At 35.9% G+C, this 23,195-nt stretch overlaps 2 protein-coding genes across 3 annotated transcripts in view; one reads left to right on the top strand and one right to left on the bottom strand.

Annotated features, from left to right (window-relative positions):
- The window catches only part of LOC105084021 (kinesin-like protein KIF28), a 42,383-nt gene extending 41,623 nt beyond the window's left edge, over positions 1-760 (top strand). Inside the window, exon 21 of the mRNA XM_074352087.1 lies at positions 192-760. Within this exon, the coding sequence (XP_074208188.1) occupies positions 192-380 (189 nt within the window). The 3' untranslated portion in view covers positions 381-760. The remainder of the gene's footprint in view (positions 1-191) is intronic.
- Positions 761-8,714: 7,954 nt separating this feature from the next.
- The window catches only part of SCCPDH (saccharopine dehydrogenase (putative)), a 30,233-nt gene continuing 15,752 nt past the window's right edge, over positions 8,715-23,195 (bottom strand). The window contains exons 6-12 of one of the 2 annotated variants that reach the window (XM_010973628.3): positions 19,332-19,462; positions 18,564-18,681; positions 17,513-17,632; positions 17,368-17,424; positions 11,723-11,834; positions 10,379-10,460; positions 8,715-9,348 (exon numbers count right to left, since the gene is read on the bottom strand). In XM_010973628.3, the coding sequence (XP_010971930.1) occupies positions 9,243-9,348; positions 10,379-10,460; positions 11,723-11,834; positions 17,368-17,424; positions 17,513-17,632; positions 18,564-18,681; positions 19,332-19,462 (726 nt within the window). In that variant the 3' untranslated portion in view covers positions 8,715-9,242. The remainder of the gene's footprint in view (positions 9,349-10,378; positions 10,461-11,722; positions 11,835-17,367; positions 17,425-17,512; positions 17,633-18,563; positions 18,682-19,331; positions 19,463-23,195) is intronic. The other variant, XM_045509460.2, reaches the window with a different exon arrangement.

Here is a 23,195-nt window from a genome sequence, read left to right on the forward strand (position 1 = left end):
GTGACATTAAAATGGACGTTACAGATGACTAGAAAAATCTCAGGTGACAGCTGCTTAGGGATCATCAATGTTCCTTCCCATTAACAAACCTTTTTTTCAAATCTAGATTTCACATGGTATAGCAACAATTGCCTGTCTCAAAGGATATGCAGATAATCCAGCAAAAGGCTAAACTGACATGTTTTTTGTAGACTACATCAAACCAGATATCAGAACTCTATCTGAAGCTGCTCAAGTTAGAACAGGAGACGGACCTGCTCAGAAACATTAACAGAGTCCTTCGAGTAGAAAATGTGTTTCTCAAAGAATCTCTTGAGAAAATTGGTGCTTGTCAACAAGGTGAGAGGCCACTCAGGTCTTGGTGTTTAGTTTCTCTTTGAACTCCTACATTTGTGATGTGTATCTGTCTTTCTAAGAAATAAATTCTTTAATAAGTTAATTTATTTCTTGTCTTAGTTGGAAAAAAAAAAAGGGAGAACTCTTTTTCCTTGTAAAATTTCTTTGGATGGGTCCAAATTGGTGTCTGATGAAAATGCTGATGTAGTAAAATGCCACCAAGATAATTAAATATATAAATACCTGGATAAATAGATAAATAAGTAAATGCTATCTTTTGTTTCAGTCTCAGAACATCAGCCTTCGAACACCCTGAAGATAGCTGGGATGACAGCACGACTGCCAGCAGCCAAAGAGATTAGTCAGATGGGCACCCAGCAAGCCAGCTATGACAGAGAATTTGCCAAAGCGCTTAAGGTGTTCTACCAAAGCATGAATGTGGCGAGAGGGCAGTTTCTCAAACTGAGACATTATAAACCTCCGGTAAGTAACCAGAATCCTGGGAGCAAAAGGAATTTCTTCCCATTAGATGTAGATATTTGATATAATTGCACTTCTCAAGCTTGGGGATGTGCATGTGTTTAAGCAGAAGAGCAGGTTGAGGCCTGGAATGGTGTGAGTTTACTCCTTTCAGGCCTCTGCCCGCCTTTGCTCCTGGTTTTTTCACTTTAGTGTACATCTGGCTGGTTCAAGGCAGCTGTGGCCATTGCAGGATTGATATTCATTCACTTTATGAAATACAGGATATCCCAGAAATGCAAGTTCTGTTTATCATTATGAAAACAAATAAATATAATTCATCATATTAAGCTATTACGGGAGAAAAGCCATGATTACTTCACTAGATACAGAAAAAGCATGTGATAAAATTCAGCATCCTACCATGATAAAAACTTTTACAAACTAGGAATAAAATAGACATTCCTTAATCTGAAAAGGTAATCTTAAAGGGACACACAGCAAGCATAATCTTAATGGTAAATCACCAATGTCAGCTATCTTCACTTCTGTTTGACACTGTACTTTAGATTCTAGCTAGTGCAGCAAGGCCAGAAATATGAAGTATAAAGACTGGAAAGGAAAAAAATAGTAATAGCAGTTAACAGCATATATTATATAATACTAACTGCTTTTACATTTTCTGACTCAATTCTCACAAGAACCCCACGGGTAGGTACTGTTACCAGCCTTATTTTACAGCTGATGGATCTAAGGCACAAAGAGCGGTTACGTAACTTCTGTAAGGACACACAGCTAGTAAGTGTTAGGGCAAAGCTCCAAACCCAGCCAGGGCTGTTCCACAGTCTAGACCCCCACACCATGGTGCCTCTAGTATTATTTCCAGATGATGTGTTTATGTAAATAGAAAATCCAAAAGAATTTATAAATTAAAAAGTTGCTGGATACAAAATCAATATTTAAAAATTAACTGTATTTGAATATGACAGGAACAAGACAGAAAAATTTTTATAAGCAATACCATTATAATTACCTCAAATATAAGAAGCACTTAGGCCTTTAGCTAACATAAAACTATGGACCTTCTATGGAGAAAATTTTAAAAGTTGAGAGATGTTAAACATGATCTAAATAAATGGAGAAACATGCCATGGCTCCACGGTTTGGAAGACTTGCTATTGCAAATCTGTCAAGTCTCCTGCGATTCAATATAATCTCAATAAAATGTAATGGAATCTGACAAGATAAACCTATAATTTAGATAAAGTTGCAAAAGCAAAGAATAGCCAAGACAATTCAAGATCCAAAAACAAGATAGGAGGACTTGCCCTAGCCTGATATCAAGGCTTATTTAATGCTATTTGTAATAGATAGTAAGGGATTGGCCCAAATGTAGGTAAGATAACCAAAGGAAAAGAACAGAAAATCCAGAAATAGATTCACTCAGAACTAGAGATGAGTGTGGCAAGGATGGATTTTTCAATAAATAGTGGTAAGAGAATTTATATGAGGATAAATTGAGTCTTACCTAGAACTATACCCAAAAATGAATTTTAGGTGAGAATTAAAGACCTAAATATGAAAGGTAAACCCCTAACACTTACAGAAGATACTTCAAGAGATGTCTTCATGATCTCACAGTAGAAAATGATTTAAACATGATGTGAAAAATACCTAGGTTTAAAGAAAAAGATTGATAGATTCACCTACCTTAAAATTGTAAAGTTTACATAAATGCTGGAGAGGGTGTGGAGAAAAGGGAACCCTCCTACACTGTCAGTGGGAATGTAATTTGGTGCAGCCACCATGGAAAACAGTATGGAGATTCCTTAAAAAACTAAAAATAGACTTACCATATGATCCAGCAACCCCACTCCTGGGCATATATCCTGAGGAAGCTCTAATTTGAAAAGATACATGCAACCCATTGTTCACAGCAGCACTATATACAATAGCAAAGACAGGGAAGCAATCTAAATGTCCATTAACAGATGGTTTGATAAAGAAGTTGCAGTATAACATACACACACACACACAATGAAATACTACTCAGCCATAAAAAAAGATTAAAATAATGCCATTTGTAGCAACATGGATGGACCTGGAGCTTGTCATACTAAGTGAAGAAAAAGAAAAATGCCGTATCGTATCACTTACATGTGGAATCTAAAAAAATGACACTAATGAACTTATTTACAAAACAAACAGACTCACAGACATAGAAAACAAACTTATGGTTACCAGGGAGAAAGGTGGGAGTGGAGGGATAAATTGGGAGTTCAGGATTTGCAGATACTATTACATATAAAATAAACAACAAGGTCCTAATGTACAGCACAGGGAACTATATTCAATACCTTGTAATAGCCTATAATGAAAAAATACTATAAAAAGGAATATATATATATATGTATAACTGAATCACTATGCTGTACACCAGAAATTAACACAGCATTGTAAACTGACTATATTTCAATTAAAAAAATTAAAACTTTCCAAAAAAAATTGTAAAGTTTGGTCCAGATACCAAAATAAAGTCAAAAGGAATAGGAAAAGTCATCTGCAACACATTTATTATATAATGAACTACTACAAACCAAAAAGAAAAATAGATTTTTACTCAATAGAAAAAAAATGATCAGAAGACCTAAACAGGAACTTAACAAAAGAGGAAATCAAAAAGGCCAATAAGTATATGAAAAAGGGCTTACCCTCATTAATAATTTGTGAAACACTAACTGAAGCCACAATGATATACTAGTATAAAGCAACCATACTGGCAAAAATTTCAGTCTGAAAATACCAAGTTTTAGTGAAGATACGAAGCAACAGAAACTTTCATGCTATGCTGGAAGGAGTATAAATTGGTACAACCACTTCAAAAATTGTCTGCCATTTATCTACTAAAGGTCAAAGACGCATCTACCCTATAAGCCTGCAATTCTACTCCTCTTCTCCAGGGTACGCTGGTTTTAATGCCCCGAGGCAGAATTTCTCAAAGTGTGGGCTCCCCACCAGCAGCTCCAGCATCATCATTTGTTAGAAATGCACATTCCACAGTTCCCTCCCAGACCTGCTGAACCAGAATCTCTGGGGTGAGGCCCAGTAATCTTGTGTTTTAACAAGCCCTCCTGATGATTCTGCCTGAAACTGAAGTTTGAGAACCACCTCTCTAGGCATCCTATGTATGTAATGAATTAATTTTTCTCTTACCTGTCTGGAACGGTGCTAGTTATACACTACTCTTGAGAGAATTGGGAAAAGTCACTCATTTTCTATTCTGTGGTTCAGATGATGGATTCTGCAGAAACCTGTGCCTATGTGCACTGACTTTTTATAACACCATCTTCCGTAATAGTCCCAACGTGGAAACATCTCAGTGTACATCCACAGAAGATAAGTAAATCATAGCACCTTTTATACTGTGGAACACGACACTGCAGTGAAAATGAACTATAGCCACATGTAACTGGATGAATCTCACCATCAACAGTGCTGACTGAAGCTTCAGGTCACAAAAGATGTCATCCAGTAAGATTCCATGCAAATGGCTAAAAGACAGGCAAAATATACTGTTTAGGGCTGCATTCTAGGTGGCAATTATCCCACAATTCATGTTAGTTTTTGCTTCTGGGGGAGGGGGAATGGGTGTGATCAGGAGGAGCTTTAGAGGCAGCATTTTTTTCCTTGAGCAGGTATGTTCCCTTTAACTGTACCTACACATGCATTTTGGGTATTCTTTTGTATGATATATCTCATAATAAAAAAGGAAAAAAATGCAATGAAAGACACTAAAAACAAAGTTAAAAATAAGCCATAATCTGTATCTATTTGTATTTATCATCAAAAATTAGTATCCAGAATATATAAACAACTACATACTTTTAAAGTAAGAGAAAGACATGTTGGAAAACACACTGGAAAAAATGGCAATAGTACATGAGCAGGCATTTCACTAATAAGCAGAGAAACAGCAACTAACACGAGGTGCACGGCACACTACCTGCCCCCTGCCCGTTCCCATCTCTGTGAGCACTGGCACCTGCGCCACCACGGCTCACTGGCACCCTGGCCCACAGGGGTACCTGCTTCTATGGGGCAGGGGATACATCAGCCAACCCCAACCATGGGAGAATTCCCACCATGTATGATCCTTTGCAAACCTCAGAACTGCTACAGCATTAAAAAAAAAATACATACCATTCCAATATGAAATATTTGGTTATCTCACCAATTTTTCCTGTTGGCAGTAACTAAAGGGCCACTCAGGCAGCCTTCTCTAGTAGCAGCTATCAAATGCAGCTTTCTAGCCCAAAGGGAGAACTCACTAGCTACCTCCCTCATGTACGCACATAATTTTTACTATAATGATGTGAGTCACTAATATTGAAACCAAACAGGACCCTGCAGGACCATCCTGGGTACAAAGGCCTTTCCGTGTCCCCTGTTTGTTGTTTGTCGAAAAGGCGTTAGTTTCCTAGGCCTTCCCTGAGTTCCAAAGAGTGGATTCAAGCACTTACTAACTAGGGAAGTGAGGGAAGGCAGAAATAAAGGAAATATAAGCCCAACATGATCTCTTCCATGACTATTAGCTGAAACCAATGCCTTGATTTATGACCCCAAACTGGGGGATAATGTCCTATGGCTTCTGTTAGCTGGCCCCAAATGGACTTAAAATTGATGACCAGGAAGGTCAATTAAGAACTGAAATTCCTGAACCATCACGAAGGCTCTAAGTAAATAATAAAATGCCTCAACCATTGCTTGTGCTCTCTCCTCGAAAGTTAAGGTATCAGGAGACCATGATGTATTTGCTTGGCAGGAATACATAGATCAATCACATTCACAAGAGACACATCAAATCACCAGACGATGCCAGGAAGTCTGCAACTGAGGTCTTATCAGAAAGCACAGGGAACTATATTCAATATCTTGTAATAACTTGTAATGAAAATGAATGTATGTATATATATGCATGACTAAGGCATTATGTACACCAGAAATTAACACATTGTAACTATACTTCAATTAATAAAAAGAAAAAAAAGAAAGCTGAAATCACAAAGATCCCCTCTCCCCTTTACCTTTTTTGCCTTTAAAAACCTTGTGCCTTGGCCAGCTGACAAAATGAATTTAAGATGAGTCTAGATTTCCCATCTTCCAGGTTGGTACCTCCTCGACTAATAAACCTTTTCCTGCTCCAAACTCCGACGTTTTGGTTTGTTTGGCCTCACTGTGCATCTGGCACACGAACTTGGGTTCAACAACAGTATCATTTTTTCTCCTTTCATTTATCTTTAGGAAGATGATCAAATGCTTCGACCATTTGTACACCAACAGTCACAAATGTTAAAGGAATTTGGGGACCTACTTGAATCTAGCTTGTGGAAACTGAAAAATGATGTTGCTCTTATAGTGAAAAAGAAGAGAGAATGTTTACTGCACATGGAATAAAGAAGATACACCAACTGAAAACATTTGAGCTGTTGAGGATTATTTGTGCAGCTAATGAGCTGAATTAACTTAGTTATAAGAGCTGAATTGTGAACTCAACATAGTCAACCCATTTCCAACTTATTCAACCTATATCGCTTTTAAGCAAAACTCATCTTAAATTTGATTTAAAATCATGTAAAAAATGAATCCATATCCAGGGTGAAGTTTAGGTGGGAGATACAAAAGTTGATTGTTTAACACTGAGCTCTGGGATCGACTGCCTGGGCTTGAATCCATCACTTATCAACTGTGTGCTTTGGGGCTTCCCCTCTCTAAGCCTCTTTGCTTATCTGTTACATGGGAATGGTAACTACTTACTACAGATGGTTAACAAATATAAGAGAATATAAAGCTTTTAGTATGGTGCCTAGCACTCAGAAGCAATTGATAAGCATTTGCTCTTCATATTTTCAAGACCAACAGTTTGAAACTTCAAGTAAAAACTCTTTTGATAAATTTCTTGCAGACCTAGAGAATGGTTATTTCATGACCTTCATTTTGTATCTTTGCTCTGAACAAAGTTTGATATTCTACCTCCCCTTATTTTCTGTCTTCATAGGTTTATTTGAAATAGGTTCAATTCATTAAGCATCATTGGTACCTGTACTGTGGGACTGCTTCAGTGCAAGGGCCTTGCGTTCAAAGATTAAGATTTATTACGAAATCTGCCAGGAGTTAGTGAACCTCAAAGTGATCTTGATTCCACAAAGAATTCATTGATGAGTCTTAGTCAAGGACTTACAGGCACTGAGTGCTCTGGGGAAAGGCTTGTAAAGAAACTTTTTGTAGCCAAAGAGAGACTAATAACAATAGCAGCAATAATACTGAGACTGAGTGCTTACTGTGTGTCAGGCACTAATGTAAGTGCTAAGTATCTGTTAGCTCATTTAATTCTCACCATAATTCTATGAGTTTGGCTTTATTACTTTCCCCATTTGCGGGGCTTTAAATGTTAAATAAACAAGGCTTGTCCAGGCCACTGTGAGTAAGCAGTGGGCTGACTCAGACTGCATTTCTAACCAAAGGCCTTGGGCCTTAATATGCAGGACTGTCCCAGGGAGCCATTGGACTGATTTGCATAAGCAACCAGGAAGGAGGAAATAGAGGTGACAACCCTAAAATGTAAACTTAGGGAAATCAAATGTAATGACACTGAAACTCTGCTGGCAGGAGGGGCCATCAAGGGCTCTAAAAAGGAGTCTCCCTGGGAAGGGGAAGGAATCTGGGCTGGATGATTTCAGCTTACTACCAGGGTCCAAGGGCTTATGGGGGGAGCTTGGGTTTTGCCTGCAGCTCAACGCCTGACTGAGTGCATAGCAACTAAAAAATAACCTGTAAACTTGGAGCCCAAGCGTGGAGCTCCATGTTGGTGATGGCAGGGACAAGGGTCAGCAAACCATCATGGAATCCTAGAAAGCCTCTGTCAATGAGGCAGAACAGCAGTGAGGCCACAGGAAGCAAGAAAAATTTTTAACTCTTGGACTGAGCCTTGAAGTTTTTGGACAATCTGCAGAAAGTATATTATTCAGACAAGTAGTATACTTTCTGCAAATGAGGAGGTAGAGCCTTGGGTAGGGGGTGGATGTTAAAAAGAAAATCAGGATGAGACACGCTGGTTTCTCAAGCTGGAGGACAGAGTCACACAGGTGGTCATTATCAGTGTCAACCCTAGAATACAACACAGCACACGTTGCAAAGGTGGAAAGAACACTGACACACACGGAGTCTTACCCAGAAGCTCCCAAATGCAGATCTAAACCACAGATTCCTATGGCCCAACCTTCAGACCTTCTGCATCAAACTGCTGAGGTTCACTGGAGAACCTATGTTGTTTGTGATTCTGATATGCAGTTAATCATGACATCCGTTGCTCCTGCCCATCTTCCTGATTTTAGAGATGATAAAACCTTTTCTAAGGTCCCACAAATTAGGGTGCAGCTGAGACCAGATTCTGACCAGCCCTGGGCAGAGGAAGCAAAGTTACGATGAACAGTACTAACACCAAGAATCTCCCTCTCATCTTCTGTACAGGCAGCACATGAATAAGATTCCTATCAATGTCACTCCTCTTGCTGTAGAGCAGAAATTCCATAAAGACAGTGGCTGTCCTCTTTACATAATGAATGTAACAGAACACTTATATGTGTTTATTGTATGCTTATTACCAAAGGAAAAGTCTTTTACCTTAGTTTAGGGCTTCAGTGGAAAACCTGGTTAAAATATAAAAAATAAATTGAAAAAAATTTTGCTTAGGCAATGAAAATTAATAGAAACTTACCAGCTGTATCCTTAAAAACAACCACAGGTACAGAACCAGGTAAAATGAATGACAAGTCCAATTATTAGCAGTACACAGACCACTTAGGAAGCACATTTCCACCACTACTAAATTACACGGCCATGTTCAAACACAAAAACCACTGTTTAATTGATAATCCTTTATTATGCAACTTAGGTAAGAATCCAGAATCAGTCAGTGTAGGTGGGTGAAAAACTAGGCTAAAATAGCAAAAATGCAGTTTCATTTGGCAAAGGCCTACTCGATGTAGAGAAACTCATGGGAAAGTGTGATAATCATGGCAAAGAAAGCAGCAGCTACTTATTACATGAACACCAGCCTGGGTGCTTCGTCAAGGAATCTGTCAGCAACACAGACAGAGCTATCCACCCCACCCTCTGATCTGCCAGCTCACTTATAGAAACTGACCATGAATTCTTCAATGAAAAAGTCAGTCAAATAGTTTTTTCTTACAAGTAATAAAAATCACAAAAATCAGCTAAGATTTGAAATTTAGGGTAAGCAAATACAATTTCCTGCTTTTAGTGTACATATTTTAAATTTGACAATCTTTTCCATATATAGTCAGATAGGCTTATAGAAGAATTTCAAATAACAAATTAAAAAGCTGTTAATTCATGCATTTTATGACTTCAGTTAATTCTTCAAATGTTTAGACTTCAGAGCTGCTAATGACACTAAATTCAATGCCACGTTGGGTAAGTCTGTCAATCAACTTTGTTCTGGAGAAAGCTGCTGCAGGTGTGAAGACCCCGCCCCTGAAAGACAATAACAAGATAAAACAGTGCACAGAGCCCAGCTCCAGCCCCTTCCTCTGCCAGCGTGATTTACTAGAGGCCTAGCTGTCAGATCACCACAGAGCTCATGAATACCTGATTCTTGACTCTGTCATGGACTAGTTTTGGTTCTGTTTCTAAAATCAGCCAAAAGAGCAAGTATCTAATACTCAGGAGGACACTAGTACCCAGCAAACCTGTCTAGACTGGTTCAACAACTAGTGAAACTGTTTCCATGGTACTGGTGTGTGTCCGAAGGGCACATGGAGGGTTATCAACCCAAGTAACAGCAGCTGTTTATAAAGTCAGCGAGTTTATAAATTCAGGATTAAATAAAGAAATCAGCAAAGTAAATTTAAGCAATCAATTATTAATAAAGCATAAATGAGACAAACTGGATGAAAAGTTCCTTTAAATATAATGGCTAATATTTAGAAAATGATAAATATTTTCAAAGGGCATACAAAAATTTGAAAAACTTTAATTAGGTTTCACTTTGTATAATTTCTATGTTTATTATTTATTATTGTTTCAGGTCATGCCTAAACTTATTTGTTCCTAAGCTTGTGGGCTTGGCCTACTTTTAGGGTAACAGCTAAATGCTCCAGTAAAATAATCCATTTGAAAATTACCTGGCCTGGATGCTTGGTGTCAAGGCTCCCACTGCCAGCTGGGTATCATTCAGTGCGGATTACAGGCTCCTGTCAATACCATTCAACTACAGGGACCTTTTCTGAGTAGCTGACCATGCACCTGAGTTATTTTTAGGAGGAACTGAAGCCAACTTACATGGATCTCAAACTTTTCTGTCTCCTCTCATTTACTCTACTCTGCTCCTAGGGGTCAATAGGAACTATCCTTCTCACAATTTTAAGTTTACCTCTTTGATCTTTGATCAAAGGTACTGTAAATGCTTATAGACAAACCCGACGCCTGAAAACCAAACCTAAATAAGCTAAATTTTAACATAAGTGAAAAAGGTATCTTCAAACTTGAAGACAATCAGACTTACACCTTAGGAAGATCAGAGGCATCATTTAGAAGAGTCATGGCTGCCTGGACCATGGCTATGGAGGTAGCCACATAGCCGGCTTCTGTAGGAAACAGATGATCAAAGAGAAAGAAAGTGTTCATGAAATATGCATTCAAAAAGACCCACAAATCAAATGGTAGATTTTATACCTAAGTATAGGTATACAGAATTTCCTCAATACATACTCTGTTCACATAGTAACAAATATAACATTTATATAGAACTTACTAAGTATTAGGAACTGTATTAAGTGCTTTAAATCTATTAAACTCATTTAATTCTCCCAACAGTTATATGAGGTAAGTACTATTTTACATCCATTTTAGAGATTAGGGAACTGAGACAGTGAGAGGTTAGGCGGCTCATCCAAATGCACAAAGTTAGGCAGTGGGTGAGCCAGAATCACATTCAGGCAGCCGGCTCAGGTCCACACTCTTACCAATGATCCTAGGCTTCTTATTTCTCTTTCATACACTAAACTTATCTTTATCGATCAAATATACTAAACTTCACTTTTAAAAAAGGACTCAATTTCTTAAAAAAAAGCAACTGAGTAACTCTCAAAGAAGTCCAATTTTTAAAAGTAACTCTAAACAAAGTCTATAAACAAACAGGCCATTAGTGTTTATATTCATGTCAAATAAGAACATAGTCAACTTACCTTAAAAAGCCAGGTGACATTTGAAAAAAAAAATATCTTTACTACTGGGCTTGATTAAAACTACAAAAGAGATCCCCTGTGATATACTAGGAACGAGGGTAACTAAACTTATACTGTGATCCACAAGCAGGATTGTCTCTGTATAGTTCTCTAAAATTTACAGCATTAAGTTATGAATGTTTTTGGGTGACAATTCCTTGTAACAACCTATCAAAACTTTTACCCTCCCCAGGAAAATGCACATGTGCACACACACTTTACAAGCAATGTCAGGGTGATCACAGACTCCAAAGAAACCTTGAATCACAGCTTTGATTTATGTTATAATTGTACTGCTTTACAGTAACCTTTGAGTATGAGACTAGAATAGAAAAATATCAATCAGCCCCTTGTCTTCTTAATATTTAAAAAATTCCATTCAGAATTATTGAATCATACTGAAAAAGAAAACCAGAGGGAAGAATACAATAATAAAATTGAAATATGCCAATAATTTCAATCCTTCTTTTGAGAGAATCATTTATCATTATTAGTTAATTTGTGCAAATTTATTTCTAAAACAAACAAGCTTTAAAAAAGCATCTACTGTAGTAGTAGTACACCACTGTACAGCTTAAGACAATGTAAAGCTCCCAAGCGTTCTTAAGTCATATGTGAAATACCTGGTCCTTTCACCTGAGTACAAATTCTGATATTTGGTTTGCTCTTATCAGTACCAAATCCTTGGCTGTATCCTTGACCAAAAAATGTCATAGTAAATGATGAGGCATCAATCTGAGGAAAAGAAAGCAAAGGGTTTATTAAATAAATATGTCATTTCCTCCTTGAACACAATAAAATCTACTATTATACTTCATATAAGACATTTTCAGTAGATTAAAAAAAAATTCTATCTGCCAGAACATCCTGTCATCCTGTATTGAAGCATGGAGCAAAATGTAATTCTTTGAAGACATACAAGTTTTGCTGACTGGTGTATACTGGGGGGAGGGAGGTAGTGAGGAATAAAGCTGAAACAAAGATGATTCTCAGGTTGTGGCTTAAAGAAGGACAGCATCACTAAAATGCAGTTTCAGAGGGAAAACTGGAGGTATTTTTATTTTATGGTACTCTAGTTTTAGATATCTGAGGTGACAAGACAAAAATAGTCAGCAGCTAGTGACAATATGTAATGGCTTAGGGTGTAGATATAAAATTGCTCCACTTTGAAGTATAAAAATTTGATTCAAAAATTATAGAAGATTTATCCAAGCATCTGTCATAATCACTGACTTTAGAAATAAGGTAATAAAGCCATGGTCAACAAACTTTTACTTAGTATTAACTAAAGATCAGACGCTATGTTAGGACCTGAGACTAAATAAAATATTTATAAAATAAAATATATGGCATTCCTAGAGCTTCCAGTTTAGTTAGAGGAAATATATATGTGTATAAAAATTTACTGAGGAGGAGGCTAGGGTTTTGAATTGTATGTGCGTGCATGCATGTGTGTGCATGCATGCACATACACACACACTCTCTCTCTAACAGAGAAGTTTATTACACAGAAAAGTAAGGTTGGTGACAGAAAGGAAAAATCACTATTTAAAGGCAAAACCAGGCAAGGGTGCCACAAGAAAATCACAGCCAATATCCCTGATGAACATAAATGCAAAAATCCTCAACAAAGTATCAGCAAACTAAATTCAACAACATACGAAAAGGACACAACACCATGATCAAGTGGGCTTTATTTTAGGGATGCAAGGATGGTTTAACATCCACAAATCAGTCAACGTGATATACCACATTAATAAATAAAGGATAAAAATCATATGATCATCTCAATAAATGCAGAAAAATCATTTGACAAAGTTCAACATTTAAGATAAAAAGTCTCAACAAAGTGGATATATAGAGGGAACATACTTCCACATAACAAAGAACATATATAAACCCACGGCTAACATCATACTCAATAGTGAAAAGCTGAAAGCATATCCTCTATGATCAGGAACAAGAGTGCCCACTCTTGCCACTTTTATTCAACCTAGTATTAGAAGTCCTAGCCACAACAATCAGACAAAAAAAAAAAAAAAAAGAAATAAAAGGAATCTAAATTTGAAAGGAAGTAAAACTGTCACTGTTCACAGAGGTCATGATACCACATATAGAAAATCCTAAAGATGTCACCAAAAAACTATTACAACTAATAAATGAATTCAGTAAAGTTGTAGGATACAAGGTTAATATACAGAAATCTGTTGTATTTCTATACACTAACAACAAACTATCAGAAATTGAGAAAACAATCTCATTTTCAATCGCATCAAAATTTATAAGACACTGATGAAAGAAGCTGAAGATGACACAAATGGAATACCACGCTCTTGGACTGAAAAGAACTAATATTGTTAAAATGACCATAATTACCCAAGACAATCTACAGTCAATGAAACTGCTATCAAAACACCAATGGAATTTTCCCAGAACAAGACCAAATAACTTAAATTTGAGGTCAAAACAGAGAAAGACAAATATATGGTATCACTTACATCCCCACCAACAGTGTAGAAGGGGCTCCCTTTTCTCCACACTCTCTCGAGCATTTATTATTATTAGTCTTTTTGATGATGGCCATTCTGACAGGTGCGAGATGATACCTCATTGTAGTTTTGATTTGTATTTCTCTAATAATTAGTGATGTTGAGCATCTTTTCATGTGCCTTTTTGCCATCTGTATGTCTTCACTGGAGAAATGTCTAAGTCTTCTGCCCATTTTCTGATTGGGCTGTTTTTTTTTTAATATTGAGTTTTATGAGCTACTTACATATTTTGGACATTAACCCATTTTTGGTCGCATTATTTGCAAATATTTTCTCCCATTCTGTAGGTTGTCTTTTCATTTTGTTGATGGTTTTCTTTTCTGTGCAAAAGGTTTTAAGTTTAACTAGGTCCCATTTTTTTTTAAATTTTTGCTTTTATTTCTTTTGCCTTGTGATACAGATCTAAGAAAATACTGCTACGATTTACATCCAAGATTGTTTTGCCTGTGTTCTCTTGTAGGAGTTTCATGGTATCATGTCTTATACTTCGGTCTTTAAGCCTTTTTGAGTTTATTTTTGTATACGATGTGAGGGAGTGTTCTAGTTTCACTGAGTTACATAAAGCTGTCCAGCTTTCCCAATACCACTTGCTGAAGAGACCATTTTTCTCTATTGTGTATTCTTGCTGGTTTTGTCATAGATTAATTGACTGTATATTTGTGGTTTTATTTCTGGGATTTCTATTCTGTTCCACCAATCAGAATATGTCTATTTTTGTGCCAATACCACGTTATTTTGGTAACTGTAGCTTTGTCATATTGTCTGAAGTATGGGAGGGCTATGCCTCCAGCTTTGTTCTTTTTTCACAGGATTACTTTGGCAATTCTGGGCCTTTCATGGTTCCATTTTTTCTAGTTCTGTGAAAAAATGTCATGGGTAACTTGACAGGGATGGCATTAAATCTGTAGATTGCTTTGGATAGTATGGCCATTTTAACAATATTCATTCTTCCAATCCAAGAGCACAGGATATCTTTCCATTTCTTTGAATCATTTTCAGTTTCCTTTATCAACGTTTTACAGTTTTCAGCACATAGGTCTTTCACCTCTTTGGTTAAATTTATTCCTACATTTTTTGTTTGTTTGTTTTGATGTGATTTTAAACTTTTTCTTTCTGATATTTCATTGTTAGTGTAAAGGAATGCAACAGATTTCTGTATATTAATCTTGTATTCTGCTATCTTGCTGAATTCATTTACTAGTTCCAACAGGTTCTGTGTAGAGTCTTTGGGGTTCTCTATAGAGTATCATGTCATCTGCAAATAATGACACTTTTACCTCTTCCCTTCCAGTATCGATATCTTTAATTTCTTTTTCTTGTCTGACTACAGTGCCTAGGACTTCTAATACTATGTTTAATAGAAGTGGCGACAGTGGGTATCCTTGTCTTGTTCCTGAATTTAGTGGGAAGGCTTTCAGCTTTCTACTGCTGACTATTACATTGGCTGTGGGTTTGCAGTAAAAGGCTTTTATTATGTTGAGATATGTTCCCTCAATATCCACTTTGGTGAGAGTTTTTATCATGAATTGATGTTGAATTTTATCAAATGCTTTTTCTGCATCTATTGAGATGATCATATAGGTTTTGTCTTTTCTTTAGTTAATATGTATGTCACATTGATTGATCTGCATATTTTGATCATTCTTTCGAACAGAATCAGATTTGTGTCACAGTTTTCTTGTACAGCAGTGGGAAGATGAATTAGAAAGAAATCATAGGAAGGCTATGAATAGTTCAGCTGAGAGATAAGGGTCTGCATTATTAACAGTGAAAAGACAACCCACAGATTGGAAGAAAATATTTGCAAATCACATATTTGATAAGGGATTAATATGCACAATATATAGAGAAGACTTCAAACTCAACAATACAATTAAAAAATGGGCAAAAGATTTGAACAGACATTTTTCTAAAGAAGATATACAAATGGCCAATAAACGTATGAAAAGAAGTGCAACACTGCTAATTACTAGGGAAATGCAAAAATCAAAACCATAATGAGATATCACCTCCCACCTATTCGGATGGCTACTATAAAAAATAACAGGAAATAACAAGTGTTGGTAAGGAATGTGGAGAAACTGGAATCTTTGTGCACAGTTGGTGGGAATGTAAAATGGTGCAGCTGCAGTGGAAAAGTTTGGTGGCTCCTCAAAAAATTAAAAATAGAATTACCATAGGATCCAGCAAATGCACCTCTGGGTATATACCCCAAAGAACTGAAAGCAGGGTCTCAAAGAGAAATCTGCACACCCAATTTCATAAAGGCATTATTCAAAATAGACAAAAGGTGTAAGTAATCCAAGTGTCCATGAACAGATGAATGGATAAGCAAAATATGGTATATACAGTCAACCCTCAATATCCGTGGTTCCCACGTCCACAGATTCAATCGTGAATCAAAATTATTTGGGAAAAAAGGATTCCAGAAAATTCCAAAGAGCAAAATTTGAATTTGCCTCATGCCAGCAACTACTTACATAGCATTTACATTGCATTTATAATTATTTACCTAGCATTTACATTGTATCAGATATTATAAAGTAATCTAGAGATGATTTAAAGTATACAGGACAGTGTCCATAGGTTATATGCAAATACAATGCCATTTTATGTAGGAACTTGAGCATCATGGATTCTGGCATCTGTGGGGGATCCTGGAACCAACCCCCTACAGATACCGAGGGACAACTGTATATACAATGCAATATTATTCAGCCTCAAAAAGAAAGGAAATTCTGACCCATGCCACAACATGGATGAACTCTGAGGACACTATGCTATGTAAAATAAGCCAATCACAGAAGGGCAATTACTGCATAATTCCCCTCATGAGGTACCTAGTGTGGTCAAATTCATATATACAAAGTAGAAAGATGTTTGCCAAGAGCTGGGGAAAAGGGGGAAAGGAGAGTTATTTTTTAATGGTATAGAGTTTTAGTTGTACAACAATATGAATAAACTTGATACTACTGAACACTTAAAAATGGTTAAGATGGTAAATTTTATTTCATACGTATTTTACCACAATTAGAAGGAAAAAGAGCAGAGAGAGAGGTAACAGCCTGAACTAAGGTAGCTGTGATGGATTTGGAGAAAAATCTAGAATGTTGCTTATGCTCATGACTGGGCAGATGATAGTGTCACCAACTGAGATGGGAAATAGAGAAGGCAGAAGAGGGTTTGGGGGAAAGAAGTCCAGATTTTTACATGTTAGATCTGAAGTGCCTGAAGCAGTCACATCATGGAGGATATTGGACAGGAGGTAATTCAATCTACCATGGGGATTCAGGGTGTGTGGAAGGGGAAGAGGGACACATGGGGGAAAGGGAGAGAGGAGGTGAAAAGGAGGAGATAACAAAGGAGAAAAACAGAAGAGTAAAAATATTTGAAATCTCTATGAAGTAAAGAGAATACAATTTCTGGAGCCAGATGGCTGGGTTCTCATCCTAGCTTGGTCATTTACTCACTATAGGACTTTGGCAAATTTCTTAGCCTCTCTGTGATTCACTTTCCTCATCTGTTAAATGGAGATAACACCTACCTCAAGGAGTGTTTGAAAAGATTAAGTAATCTAATTTATGTAAAGAACATAAAGGAGCGTCTTAAACACAGTAAGTGCTCCATTGAGTTTTAGCTTTTATTGTCACTGCACTGAGGAAAAGTAAAAACAAAGAGACGTATTGCTTCAGAGACCTAGATACAAAAGAAAAGGTTACCTGTCTTTGTGTTGGACCTTGTTTTGAAAAATAACCAAAGGAGAAGAGCCATGGGAACTAAAGGAAGAAAAAAAAAACTTCAGTGATGTTTTTAAACTCATGGAAAATAATTCTAAAGGTCTAATTACATAAAAATATTACTTACTTTTATGAGAAGTTGCCTTCCAATGCTAAACCTCACAAAGAATAAAAAGAAAAGTCCAGCAAACATCAGCTTAATAACAGAGGTGATGCCTCCCACAGTAAGATAAGCAGCATACTGAACCTGAACAAAGAATATAAAGCCAGGATGTTACTCCCTGCTTTCTTAGACCAAGTAATACAAGGATGTTACCTACTTATAACTTATTCTATAGTCATAAATACCGAACAACAGCAGTTTCCACTTTATGAATGTGTTATGTTCTAAAAGCTGGTTCAGAAACCAGATACTGGGAGGACATTTTAAAAAAGAAATTGTTATAAATGGTAATTAGCTTCCCCTACTTGAACACAAAAGTTCATATAATCCATATATAAAAGTCCATAATATACCTGAGTTTAGCAACTATACACTATAGAATGCAGACTCCACTTATGACAACCTCTTCTATGAGAAAATACTACTTTTTTTTTTTTAACTTGAGATAGCTTCTTCTTCAAGTCTCAGCAGTGGGAGTAATTCCTTCCCTCACCAAAAGAATAAGATGATACTCCAGAGGTAGTAAGGAGAGAAGAGAGAAGAATCCAGACATCTCCATAGGCAACAGAAAGAGTATTCTAGCAGCTGAAATTCTCAACAGGATTGTCAGGTGTTTATGCCCCAAGATTTCCCAAACTGAGCTTGCTACTGTTGCATTACATTAAAAAGGTATTCAGCAGGCCAGATTTGAATTATGGGAGGAGGCTGTTACCACCCTTATAAGATGCAAAATGCTCTATGCTACTAATTCTTTGTTTCCAGAAACTAAAACATGCATTATTTAGCTCTTTCTTTTATTGCTTTATAAACAGAAAAATCCTACATCAAACAGACAGGAGAACTGAAGTAAAGACAGAATACTCTATAGTAAAAAAAAAAAATCATAAAAACAAATATATGTATGTTCATGTATGACTGAAGCATTATGCTGTACACCAGAAATTGACACAACATTGTAAACCGACTGTACTTCAATAAAAATATATATATACAAAAATAAATCATATACACTTACAGGTGATTGCTCTAAATTTTCATACAAGTAACGCTGAGTCCGCTTCACAACAGATACATCTGCTCCCAAGAAAGGGATGGAGTAACTGTTGAGTTCTCTGCAGTAGGAAATTGGCCACCTGCAAGACAGACCCACGTTGCATTTTCTCCATTTACAGTGACCACAACTTTAACTGGTAAATTTCTGAATAAAAATCTTAATTTATCTTGAGGCAATAACAGCAAGATGGCAGATCTGCTCTTAATTAAAATTTACTTTAGTATTTAGTATTTGTTCTTTGTTCTCTACACCTACACCTAAACAAGTGACAAGTTGGAACAATGTAGTATTCTTCACACCATGGATACTTAACACATAGTTTAACTGTTTCATATCCCATCAATTTTCCTAGACAATGATAAAAAGAACACTCATTTCAACAGCCAAACTCTGAGTTTAGAGATCTCACATATAAATACCATTAATAGATTGTTTAATCTACATAAGATCATCACATTTTTACTGCATAAAATTTAACTGATGTTTAATTTTGATATTGATAGTGAAAAGTCATAAAATAAATTTTTCCCAGAGTCAAAGTGTATTATAATAGATGAAATATTTAAACTTAGGGTAAGGTATTAGTTATATTTTATTTATCTTTGAAAACAATCCTGAACTCACTATACGTCTCCTAGCTTTTCTTAGTAGTGTATGTTATTAACAGCCAGATCACCAACAATATGCTTAGATTAGATTAACTAAAGAACAGATTTTGAGATAACATACCTTCTTTTCAATTTTGGACCAACAATTGGGACAGGCTTCAGATTTGCCTCATTTCGTAGTTTTTTCAAACTACTCTGATCACCAAAACCATAAACTGCTGACTTCCAGGTACCATCATGAACACACAACCCCTGACAAAATAATTCAAGACTTAAAGAAACGTATCTTAAGGAATAATAAAATGTAAACCCAAGTAACTTATAATTAATACAAAGAACATTTCACCTCTATTTGAGCAAGGCATAATCTCTTATTTAACAATCTTGAGATAAATTTTCAAGACCGGCTAGGCAGCAGTAACGCTCACTATTTTGATCGTATTCACTATTTACACCCTATTTACACATTACATATTTACAACACATGCCCTTTCTTCTTTCTTCCTAATTATACTTTTTTTAATAAGACAATTTCACTCAGCTAATTGACCATACACCTTTAAAATTAGCCTCTCTAATCCCTGTCTCAACGCTGATTCTTCAAAATTTCAAGATATGTTCATAAGCACAATTATGTATGCATACACAGTGTACTGTCGGTCTAGTCCTTCCCTGTTGTATTTGGTGCCCCCTGCCCGAAACACCCCTTATTCTAGCCCCAAGTTATACAAATGTATTCCACAGAAGGCTTTTTAAAATATATTTTTTTAATTTTAAGGCTTATTAATATGATTTATATTTTAATTTCTTTCTCCACTTCAATTTCTTTCTGGTACTGTACCCAGCATAGAATCCTTGTTTGATCTCACCCGGACTCTCATTCATCCATTTATTTTTCATCTCTTCGATGACATTCTTAGCTCTTGGTGCCTTCCATTCCTTCTAATACAATTACACCTTCCACAACCCTCACCTCCAACTCTAATTAGAAATGACTGGCAGAGGGGAGTGTATAGCTCAGTGGTAAAGTACGTGCTTAGTGTGCAGGAGGTCCTGTGTTCAATCCCCAGTACCTCCATAAATTTAAAAAAAAAAAGCTTTAAAAAAAAAGAAAGAAAGAAACGACTGGCAGAAAGGAGAGCACAGGTAAGGATGTAATCTTGGAAATTACTGTCTTAGTACTGTCCCTTCTTTACCTAACTTCTAGGTGGGCCTTTTAATTCTCTATTACATAAATATTTTAAATTTTATTTATAATTTTGATTGTACACATTGTATTATGTCCTGCTTTATATGCTGTCTACCTTGTTTGAATGAACCAAGTCATTTAGAAAAATTCAAAACCAACTCCATCACAAGATTCTGAAAGACAAGTAACAGTAAAGCAGATGCGAAGATACCATTGACTGCTTTAAGTAGAATAAAAGAAACAATCAAACCATCAGAAGACTCAGGATTTCATATCATAGCTCTGATGACACTGAAAGGTAGAGAGACACCAACCTAATTTCTATTTTGGTACAGATTAATTTATTCTGTTTTGTTAAAACTAAAACAGAGCTAAAAGTCTCAAGAGTTTATGAAACTATCCTAAATCTGTGCCTAGTCAATTTGACCTATTTGCAAACAAAGATTTCCAAAAATCAGAGGAAAACAGTTTTCTGAAAACCTAAGAATATCTTCTTATAAATACAAGTCATCAAAAAGGCAAAAATTACATTCCATTTAAAAAAAACTTCTTACTTTAGTTCACTGAAAAATAAAGAGAAGTATACAAGACATAAATGTACAACTTAATGAAATTATGAAGCAAACATCTATGTAAGCCCAGAAGGCCTTTGTGGTAATCAAGAAAAGTCCTTGCTTTTCTTAAGAGTTTTGCTGCCTAAGTAAGTATTCATTCCTAAACAGTACAGTGAGTTTTGCCTGTTTCAAAATCTTACAGAAATGGAAACATATAATATACTCTTTGAGTTTGGCTTCTTTTGCTCAAAATTGTGCTGTTAGGATTTATCATGTGTTAGAAGTACCCCCTACTCTGCAGCTGACCTTTCCATTTTCTTAGTGGTGTCTTTCGATAAACAGACATTCTCAATTATAAGTTTATACAATTTTAAGTTTTTCTTTACATTTAACGCCTCTGTGTCTTTTTAAAGCAGTCATTTCCTGTACAGCATGGTGACTATAGTTAATACTATCTACCATATTAAAAATTTGCTAAGAGAGAAGATTTTAAATGTTCTCATCACAAGAAAAACAATTTGTAACCAAGTGTGGTGATGGGTGCTAACGAGCAGTGATCGTTTTGTAATATATACAAATATCAAATCAGTATGTTGTACACCAGAATAGTACACTTGTTATCTGTCAATGATACTTCAATAAAAATAAATTAATAAAATATATTTCTGAAAATAAGAAGCCATTCCCCATTCCTGACCTTGAGGCCATGAAATATGTCTTCTTCTAACAGCTTACTGTTTTGCCTTATGCTTCTAGGTCTATAATCCACCTAAACTTGATTTTTGTACATAATGCAAAGTATGAGTCTAATTTCATTTTTTTCTCCATATAGGTACCCATCATCTGCTGAAAAGCTCCTTTACCATAAATCAAGTACTCATACATACACGAACTACTTTGAGCCCTTTATCCTGTTCCACTGATCTACCGATATGCCCCTGCTAACACACTAACTTATGATGTCTTGATATTTGAGAGCATCTTTCTACCTTATTCTCCTTTAAGAACACCTTGGCTATTCTTGGCCCTCTGTATCTCCATATACATTTTAGAATTAGCTTGTCAAGTTGCACACCAAAACAAAACAAACAAGCAAAAAAAAAATCTGTTTGAGATTTTGATTGGAATTATATGGGATTATAAATTAATCTAAGGAAAACTGACATTTTAACAAAACCAAGTCTTCCAATCAATAGATAATGGTGAATTCTTCCATTTATTTGTCTTCTTTTAAGGTCTTGCTATAACATTTTACAGTTTTCTTCATAGGAATTTTGTATATTTTATATCACTTATTCTTAAGTACTTGATTTTTTTATTTAAGTATAGTGAGTTACAATGTCTCAATTTCTGGTGTACAGCATGTTTCAGTCATACATATACATAGATACACTCATTTTCATATTCTTTTTCATTATAGGTTTCTACAAGATATTGAATATAGTTCCCTGTGCTATACAGAAGTCTGTTTTTTATCTATTTTATATATAATAGTTAATATTTTCAAATCTCAAGTTTATCCCTTCCCATGCCCTTTCCCCCCAGTAACCATAAGATTGTTTACTTAAGTACTTGATTTTTAAATGCTACTGTAAATGGTCTCTTTTTTTAAAAAACCCATTTTCTAACTGTGGCTGGTATACAGAAATGCAACTGTTTTTTCCATTATTGGTGTATCCAGCAACAATAAAGACTAGAGAGGAAATAAATGAAACAGAGAATAGAAAAACAACAGAGAAAGCAAAGCCAAAAGTTGGTTCTTTGAAGAAATCAACCAAATTGAAAAACCTTTAGCAAAACAGACAGAGAGAGACAGAAAGAGAAAAGAGAGCAAGAGAAAGCGAGCACGTGAGAGAGAACTCAAATTACTAAAATCAGGAATGAAAGAAGGGGCATTACCAACCTTACAGAAATAAAAAGAAGTATAAGGCAATACTACAAACAACTATATGCCAACAAATTAGATAACCTGGATGAAACAGACAAATTCCTAGAAAGACACCGTTATGGATTAAACTGTGTGCCCCCTCAAATTCATATGTTGAAGGCCTAACCCCCAGAACCCCAGAACATAACATTACTTGGAAATAGGGTTGTTGTAGATGTGATTAGTTAAGCTGAGGTCATACTGGAGTAGGTGGGTGCCTAATCCAAAACCACCAGGGTCCTTATAAAAAGTAGAAACTTGCACATGCGCGCACACACACACATACACACACACCATGGGAAGATGAGAGGCTGG

This window comes from Camelus bactrianus, chromosome 23, assembly GCF_048773025.1.
Source record: "Camelus bactrianus isolate YW-2024 breed Bactrian camel chromosome 23, ASM4877302v1, whole genome shotgun sequence".
Classification (NCBI taxonomy): domain Eukaryota; kingdom Metazoa; phylum Chordata; class Mammalia; order Artiodactyla; family Camelidae; genus Camelus; species Camelus bactrianus.